Source organism: Papilio xuthus, unplaced genomic scaffold (genome assembly GCF_000836235.2).
Source record: "Papilio xuthus unplaced genomic scaffold, Pxut_1.1 DF827570.1, whole genome shotgun sequence".
NCBI classification, from domain to species: domain Eukaryota; kingdom Metazoa; phylum Arthropoda; class Insecta; order Lepidoptera; family Papilionidae; genus Papilio; species Papilio xuthus.
Genome location: NW_013531079.1, coordinates 1,120,261 through 1,129,794, shown reverse-complemented (window position 1 = coordinate 1,129,794; position 9,534 = coordinate 1,120,261). Strand labels below are relative to the sequence as shown.

Below are 9,534 nucleotides of genomic sequence, written 5' to 3'. Positions count from 1 at the left end.
AAAATAATAATTGTTAAATTGGTTACAATAATTGCCTCATTTTGGTTATTAAGTAAAACGTATACAATTGAAAGAAATCAAAGAAGTAACTAAAGTTTGGTTTGTACGATATATTCAGTGTTATCAAATGATAGTAGGAATTCTTGATTATAGAAGAAAAATAAGCAAAAAAAATCTAATTCATTATAATACTTATACTTATATGTTTACAACTTTTGTATGTTTTAAATTATACAAAAAAAAATATCTTCCAATGAACAAAAAAAAAAAATTTGTGAAAAAAAAAATATGTCAATTTCAAACGAAAAAAAAAAGCTATCGGAGTTTCTATTTTTTTAGTATTAGAATATTATGTCTTTAAACGATTAAATGCAGTTTGGTTATAGCAAGACGTTATTTAATATTTAAATAGTTTACTAAACATATTGTGATATGATTCCACCCTTTAAGTAAACATAACGACATTTTAATCTGTCGTCTAAATACGTATAACTACAAATGCAATGAGTTCACAGCAGAAAAAAAAATCGCGTATATGTAAAGTGAAAATTTTTACTACTAAGTATTTTTTTTAACTACATTTCCTACATGAACGATTTTAATGTATATAATGTTTACAAGAACCTACCGAATATGTATTTCTTAAAAATCAATTTACAGTTTATAATATTTACAACTTTTAACCTATAATGTAAAAATCCAAAAAAAAATATAATTAAAATATTTTAAATAAACAATTCCATGGAATCACAATAAAGAAGCAATATTATAAATGGTACCATTCTTGTCTATGGCACGCGGTGTAAACAAAAAATGAATTTACTATCAGATCTTTTATTACATCACAAATAGGGTTGCCATATCACTATTTTCCTTACAACCTTCTAACTGTAGATAAAAAAAAAACAGAAAAATTTTTTTGTGAATTTTTTTTTTCGATTTTTTTCAACTATATGTGTGTGAATCTATGAAGTGGCAACCCTATATTGTGAGCAGCACAGATGTGAAATATTGAGATCTATCCATGTTTAAAAACGATTTAAATTAAGTAACCATAACAACGAACTGCCTGAAATGAAACATAACGCTATGCGTATTAACTTATGTACCATATTGTAAACAAGTAAAAACTACTTATTGTTCTTAATTTTATATTACAAATAATTAAATATTGATATGGACCTTTAAAGGTCGAAGGACCAACCGACCCTTTCTACTAAAAACTTCGAGTATAACTAACAATTCGAAATCCTCCCTAAATATTCAACTAAAAAAAATATAAACGCAAAAAACTGAATAACATACAAGCTATAATACTTCAAAATGTCCCGTTAAACCGGGCTATTTAAATCAAAGTTAATAACTACATTCGACTAATCTTACTCCTCCTGAACACAATCTATACTATCAAGTCTACACCCGTAGAATTATAACGTACTGGATTATACAAAGCTATTTCTACGCGGAAAGAATTATTTAGTTCATAAAATCTATAAAATTAAATGTTCAGCATCATATTGCTCTTTATAAGTTCGTAGTTTTTTTTCACTTTCGTTGTTAGAGAGCGCGTTATCTTGCACACAAGTTTTCTTACTTGTCAGATCTTTGTTCGTTCAGCGAGAGGTTCTCGGCTTCGTCCTTGACATGTGACATCGATGGCCGATATCTGTCATCGGAACGTGTATAGTCCTCGTAAGGACTCGGCTCATTACGATTGCTTGAAGACTCTTTATGGTTAGAGTAATCTGTGGAGTTATATCTATGGTTCAAATACGATATCACTATTTTTTACTTACGCAAAGACCTAAAGTAGGTCTTAGCCCGACACAAGACATCGCCAAAGTAGCCTGGACTATTTTTAGTTTATTTTTTTATTTTACTCTTGACATAGATGATAAAAAGACTTTATAGATGGCGTTAATATCAAATTAAAACACGCTATTGACATACATTTTATAATAATACTAGCGGACCCGACAGACGTTGTGCTGTCTACACGTCTTTAATTCGAATATTATTTAAAATTTGACACTGCGATGGTAGCGCCGTCTGTCGGATCCAATGTAAAACATTCCAAAATCAACAACTACTAATAAATTAAAAATTAATTAAAAAAAAATTGTCCAGCGGACTAAATTGTGAATCTAAACCATTCTCAGATCCCCTTGAACACACACAAAAAATTTCATCAAAATCGGTCCAGTCGTTTGAGAGAAGTTCACACTCACAGAAGAATTATATATATAAAGATTAGTTTACTTTGTGTTCATTTTAAGCATTAACGATGTAACGGCCCGAGCCCAGGTTTCTGAGGGAGCCCTCGAGCTTAGTTACTCTTAAACGAGGTTTAGGCTAAGTGCTATTTGCGCTCGGTCACCTCAAGTCCGGTGAAGCTGTAAATGCCTCCTCAAGGCAAACAGTGGCAATCAGTCACAAAAAAATTAAGGATGATTAAGATCGCATAAAACTAGGTTTTTTGTTTCTCTAATAGAAAAAAAAAACAATATGTTACCTTTGTTAGAATAATCAGATGCTTGCATCTCATTCTTGAGAGCGTATATGTTGGGTTTCACGTCTTGTACGTCACCACCGCTCAGGTCTTCTGCTTTGTCGTGGCTGCTGCCGCCCCCATAACCGTTCATCATTGCAGGACGACTGCGTAATACAGAGATTAGATATTTAGCTTTGATAGCACTCATCTATGTTTTTCCGTCTTCATTCGAACATACCATGAATCAAAATTAGACCCTACTACTATCTATTTTTGGAGAGTTAGTCTAAGTTTTAGGAATAATTTAGTAAAGCAGAGACTTAAATCGATTAATAATTGTAGAATAAAATAGCCTTTTTTACTGAAAATCACAATATCTTATTAATATTATAAATTCTTGGATGAATTTTTGGATTTGTTAGAAGATCTCTAGAACGGATGCATGGATCTCGTTGAAATTTCGCATAGATGTAGAACATAGTCTGGAAGAAAACATAGGCTACATATTAACTTTTTGAATTCTGCGCGAACGGAGTGGCGGGCAACAGATAGTATTTAATAAAACAATACCTGTAATCATCATGGGAAGAAGGATATTCCTCTGGTTGCATCATATGGTCCTCACCAGAAATATAGGACAAGTTGCAATCTTCCATCATTCCCTGATAAGAAATTTAAAGATTAGGTACTAATCAATTTAAATAAATAAAATGGTGTTAAACATATCGTGAATTAGGCATTTAATGACAGTTGAATCGAAGATTTAAAAAACTCGAAAAAAACTTCTAAAAGATATGGGTAGAATAAAAAAAACAGAATTCGCATTTAAAAAGTAAAAAAAAAATTTGCTTTACCTGCAGGTTACGTTTCAACGCCTCGCTGTAGCCATGAGGGCTGGTCATAATCGGGGGACTCTGAGCACCCATGAACCTGCCAATAGTTTGACTATTAAGTATCCAAAATTAAACTTAACAAATAATACTTAAAAAAATTTAACTCTGGGTAATCTTTTTGTTCCAAATGTTTTATTTAAAGTTACATTATAAACGATTTTAATTTGAAAAATGTAAAATTTAACATGTGTTTTATAAAAAGTAAAATCATACCCCAGACATCTTCTTTATATATTAAAAATAATAGTGTTTTTTGTTCGTGTTAAATTTGTATAGTGTCAAATTTGGTTCATAAAAATATCCAATTAATTTGTAATAGAGTTTGAACAGTTGTATCGTGTTTGGTGTTTGAAAAGATAAAAAAAGGTAAATAGAATAAAAGGAAAAATAGATAAAAAGGCAAGCAATATGAAAAAGATAAAAAAATTCAAACTATCATGCGACGAAAATGCAATAGCGAAGCGTAAAAAGCGGGACACACTCACCTGAAGATAGGATTGAACATGCAAAAGATAAAGTTGGGGAAAAGATAAAAGATCTTTTAACTCTTACTTGGGTATCCAACGACGATCCTTCTTTTACAATCTTATTAAATGCAACATGCAGTTTACCATAGTAAACGTACACTTTCGAAAATTTCGCATATCGTCAGATATATATAAATATATCTTTATTACAATAGCAACATATTATGTATTAAGCTTATATATTAGAATAATTCTTTAAAACAGTGATGTTAAAAACTATAGCAAAACAATTGGGTTATAGCTTCGCACTCTAGAAGTCTAGAATACTAAAATGTACTTAGGTTTCTTAGACATATTGTAAAATATCACCGGATTACAATTTTACAAAGTTTTGTAAACATTTAAATAAAGGAGAATTACAATATCGCGAATATCAAAAAAAATTAAAAAGTCTAACAAGGAATTAAAAAAAGATTTCAACGATTCTGTGACTAAAAAAAATTAAAAAAAAAATCCGTTTAATTAATCCAACACTAACATATGAAGATTGTTAATAATTTTTAATTATTCAATGAAACATAAGTACAAATAGTATATCTTACTATATATGTTATAATCACGTGTTCAACTAGTTACAATCTAACATGACATATTGAATATATATTTTTATCTATGCTTACACAATGATACACTTGACATAATGGTCAGAAACATCGATCTAATTTGAAAAACAAAACCAAAAATTATTCGCATTTTTTTTTTAAATATATATATTTTTTTTTCAAATTGATATAATTTTTGGTTCATTCCGTATGATTCATAGACATTTAAACTATATTTGGACACGATCGTCCAACGATTCAAATATCAACTTTAAAAATGTTAAAATACGATGAGAAATATTTTTGAATGATACAAAAATTTTAATTAACATTATAAAGTGTTTTACGACAATTCCCATGATCGATTACGTATTTGAAAAACTTTTGAAGATTCGTACAGTTTCAAAAATGGTCCACTAAAGTTATGTCCCGATATAATAAATTCGTTGGACGTTCGCGTCAGTGCTGCATCGTTGGGCCCTTACTGTTGGGTTGCGTTGGGCCCCTGCGCGGGTTCATACTTGCGCGGGCGGCCCCTGCTGAGGTGCCGTCGTTTCACAAACTCCGCGTCGTCCACCATCCAGAACGAGCCGAAGTCGTCCTCGTAGCGCACGAAACATTTGTGCAGGGATAGGTTCGTCCGGATCGCATTCTACAATTCATCTCCCTTTAGCAACACTTAATAACAACTCGATTATAAATCGATCTGAAATTTAATCATCGATTAACTTATCGATAATCCCAATAGATGTGCTCCAATCGTACGAACGATGGAAGCACATCAAGATCGTCGTGGAGATCGCATTAAATACCATCATGCAGGGATCGCCCAAGAAGAGATAACCCCAATGGAATCGGAAGATAGGAGCGAGGTTAATAGGCAAGCGAGAAAAAATGTTATTCACCGTTGCGCTGAAATCCACGAACACACACAATAAACGAGACCTAAATACGATAACAAGACCCCACAATGCGCGACGTCAACACGGCATTTATACAACAAAATGGTCGCCTATGGTGACATCGCTTACAAACCAATTTCAAAATTCACTACACAAATAATTACAAAATTCAAAAATCTGAAACGAGATAAAAAACTTTTATTTACACAATAAGAGTTAGGGCACAATGTCTAGATTAGATAGAAAATATTTAAAAGAGGAGATTAATAATGTTGGGTCAAGTGTAGATGGGAATATGAAATATAAAACGTGTTAGTGACAAGTGTGCGTAGAAAATTCATAATGAAGAAAATCATTCAGTGTTACAGTGTCATAGTTCATTGTAAATTCTGAGTAGAATGAATGTAAATTTAGAGTAGGTTCAGTGTAATTATAATAATAATTAACTTATTCAGTTAGTACCAGAGTAAAGTTTTTTGTTATTTAATGTGTGGACATTTAGTAAAGTCGGGTAAGTGTATCAAAGTGTAAGAATCGAATATCTGTTATGAGAAATTGTAGGTGTAAAAAGTGCGAATGTGTAATGTTTAAAATGTAAAAATATTGTAAAAATAGAGACAGGTGTATTAAACCACACCAAGTGTAATAGTGGTTATTGTTATGATGACTGATTAAACTTGTTAATTTGTCCATGGAATAAGATAATTGAGTCATAATGTTAATACGTGTTAGTGTATTCAGTTTACACATGTTCAGTGTATGTAGTTCAAGTGTGTATTGTTTAGGTGTACGGTCAGGTTTAGGTGTACGGTCGGTGCGTGTCCTGTATGTGAGTGAAGTGTGAAGTTCATGCACTCACATAATTGGTTATTGAACATTTCCAGTGTTATTATGTTTAGTGTGCCTTCGTCTTTGAAGTGTATTAATCATGAGTTTAGTGTACGTCGAAGTTTCTGTTTATTTTATGTTTTGGGCTTGTGTTTTTGTATCCAGTGTTGTAAAGTGTAAACATGTCCAGTGTAATTATGATGATAGTAATTATTGTCCTCTCTGTGCAGTGTAGTGTAAATCTGTACATATGTTCAGTTAAGCGTATCTTGGAAATTGGTTCAGTGTTATTGTTATGTTAGAAACCATTAAATTAAGTGTGACTGTCTTGTGTAAGTGTGTACAGTGTGAGACAGTCCAGTGTAATTACAATATTCGTGACCTATGTATTATGTGTGTAATGTGTTTCGTGTAACCGTGTCTTGTGTACGTATGTCCTGTGAAATTGTGTATAGAATAACTGTGTACATATGTCCTATGAAAGTGTGTAAATTGTAAATGGATTGTAGTAGTCCCACGTGGGGCCGTACCCCGCGTGCAGTGCGGGCGCGTGCGCGGCTCGCTGCGGCCGTCTCTTGTAGAACTCCACCTCGTCGACAGTCCACACAGCTCCCTTCACGTTCTCGACGCGCATGAAGCATTTGTGCAGGGACAAGTTGTGACGCACCGCGTTCTGTTTGTTCACGCTCTCTCATGTTTTTATTTTGTTCCCGATAATGATAGTCATTTATGTCTAGATTTAACCTAGCCTTATTGATTATATGTAATTTTAACCTACCCTAAATTATAATATTTTTTTAAACCATACAGTTAAAGTAATAGGTGTAATGACTCTAATAGTTATATTTGTTACTTAATTAAAAATCACTTGAAAACAGATTTGCTAGAATAATTTCATTCTTAAATATATGCGAATACCGTTTGCATATCACTTAAAATCTTTTAGTCAAATGAATAATAAACTAAAAAAAAACAATCCTAAATAACAAACAGTCTTAGAAACGACAGGTTACCTTAATACCATCCATCATGTAAAAATAACATATCGCATATCGAAAAGAATATCATTTAATACATTTTACAATATTAACAACTTTTCAAATAAGTTTTAAGTTCCAAATACAAAGCAAGACTTACCTTCCAAGTAGCTGCATTTCGTCGGAAGTAACAAAATGTACTTTGGAACCAGTTGTAGATTTCATTCAGTGTCAGTTGCTTGTCCGGAGATTCTATGATGGCCTGCAAAATATATATCAAAATATGAGTCTTTTCTTATCACCTGACCGTTACCCATAGGTATACGCAATCGTAACCGCGTTGTCCACCTTTAACCGACGGAGAATGCTCAGAAAGAGGATATTTTCCCTTCCCTTGCTTTCTCTCATCTGGAATATCCGCTTCCATTTCCCATCGTTTCCTTATAAGAAAAAAAGTGGGAAAAAGGCTTCCGGGACGCACACTCATCAAATGTGACGTGGGATTTCTTCCACTAGACGTCTGTCTTCTCTCGTGGTATTTCACTGGGAGAGCCAGGCCAATTCGTACGAAGATATTAAAGCGGGCTCTACCACTGTTAAGTGGTCTTATTTAATAGCTTTTGAAAATAATTACTTAATCAATTTAGATGTGATTTAGAGGAACAAAGGGTAACAAAGCTGTTGATTAGATATTTATTATAAACTTTCCCCACTCGCCCCGGTATTTTGATAAATAAAGCTTATATATTGGTGGTAATATATTTTGTAAAATAACACAAGTAAAAATCATAAAATGTTTTTGCGTTTTTAATAAAACATCGTATATTTCTGTGTTTAGTAAAGGACACTCACCTGACGAATAAGCGAGGCGTAGGTGAACGGAGGCCGCACGTCCGCTGTCTTGTAGAATTCGCGGTTGCGTTGAATCTCTGCAAAAATATAAGAAAAATCATAAAATTTGATAACAAAAAAGTCTAAATAATGGACACATAAGTCTAGAACTAATGAGAGTTATTTTATTACCTTGTTGAACATCTAATCCAGCTCTTTCGAGCATATAAGGCAGACCTTGGTAATAAATATATATGTTATTGTAAGATTCTTTTCAAAGAGAAAAAATGTTAGATCATATTATAGAAATAATAAAGTACTATTAATAACTTACCACCAGCAATTGCGACGCCAGATTTATCGGAGACACGTCGCCGAACAGGCCCGGGTGAAGCGCCCTCACTTGCGCTACCTTCAAAATAAAATATCGTAGGTGAATGACTATTTCCTGTCACACAATCTTATTAATATTATAAATGGGAATGTCTGGATGTATATTTGTTAGATGGTATCTTCAGAACGGTTGCATAGATCACACTGAAATTTGAAAATGTGGAACATCGCCCAGAAGAACACATAGGCTACTAATTAATTCCGCGTACACGGAGTCGCGGGCAACGGCTAGTTTATATGAAAAGACGTCATGATATAATCAAAAGATGATTTTTTTTGCTATTATTTTTGTAAATAAAGATATAAGTACAAAAAACAGTAGTTAGAGATTCTGGTCTAAAATGTGACCTATGAAATGTTTGTAGTGCGTTTGTTATACCGTGTGGCATCTTATGGTGGGTATCTCTAGCGGCATGCAGGTGACGCATCATGGCGGCGAGGCGGTCGCGCTCGCGGCGCAGCTGCAGCTCCAGTTGGGCCACTACCTGCATCTGCACACGTGCCTGTGCCGCCGACCTGTCGTCCAGTGTATGCGCGGCTTCCAGGTGCCTGCAAGTTGTGGTCAACTTGGTACTTAAAATGGAAGTGAATAGCCGTGTGTTCTAGAATATTGATTATTAAGATCAATCTCCAGATATTCGTTTGTTGCGGAAAGCAGAGTTCTTCTTGTGTAATTGCCTTTGATACAAAAAAAAAATAATGAAAAGGCAAAAATATGGTGTAAATAAGGATACTAACTTGAGGAATGCTTGGTAATCATCTGCAAGAGCGTCGCAGCCCGGCCACTTGCAGACTCCACGCCCGAATAACGGATGTTCCTCCATCTCGCTGCCCCACAGCATCATACCTGCAACATTATAATCGACATGTCACAACTTTCCAACATTTTATCATTTCGCAGAGATATTAAGAAGTGGCAGCTAAAAGATAGATGTGTAACCTGGTGGTGCATTAGGAGGTACGGAGAGTGGGCCGTGCAGGAGATACTGGCGTTGCACCGCCTGCAGTTGCTGCACCAGTTGCTGCTGCTGCGCGCCCAGCTGCTGCTGCAGCGACCCTGCACAACAAGATGTTTAACATATTAAAGTAAATGAAAACGATAGTTTACTTTACAGAAGAACAAATAAAAGAAGATAATAGAGAGTACGTA

General features: G+C 33.8%; 1 protein-coding gene across 1 annotated transcript in view; it reads right to left on the bottom strand.

Moving 5' to 3' along the window:
* Positions 1-296: 296 nt before the first annotated feature.
* Positions 297-9,534, bottom strand: part of FoxP (forkhead box transcription factor P) — a 64,712-nt gene continuing 55,474 nt past the window's right edge. Inside the window, exons 8-18 of the mRNA XM_013313336.1 lie at positions 9,325-9,441; positions 9,123-9,231; positions 8,764-8,933; positions 8,326-8,403; positions 8,013-8,089; positions 7,321-7,422; positions 6,714-6,856; positions 3,346-3,421; positions 3,062-3,153; positions 2,513-2,655; positions 297-1,745 (exon numbers count right to left, since the gene is read on the bottom strand). Coding sequence (XP_013168790.1) covers positions 1,591-1,745; positions 2,513-2,655; positions 3,062-3,153; positions 3,346-3,421; positions 6,714-6,856; positions 7,321-7,422; positions 8,013-8,089; positions 8,326-8,403; positions 8,764-8,933; positions 9,123-9,231; positions 9,325-9,441 — 1,262 coding nt within the window. The 3' untranslated portion in view covers positions 297-1,590. The remainder of the gene's footprint in view (positions 1,746-2,512; positions 2,656-3,061; positions 3,154-3,345; positions 3,422-6,713; positions 6,857-7,320; positions 7,423-8,012; positions 8,090-8,325; positions 8,404-8,763; positions 8,934-9,122; positions 9,232-9,324; positions 9,442-9,534) is intronic.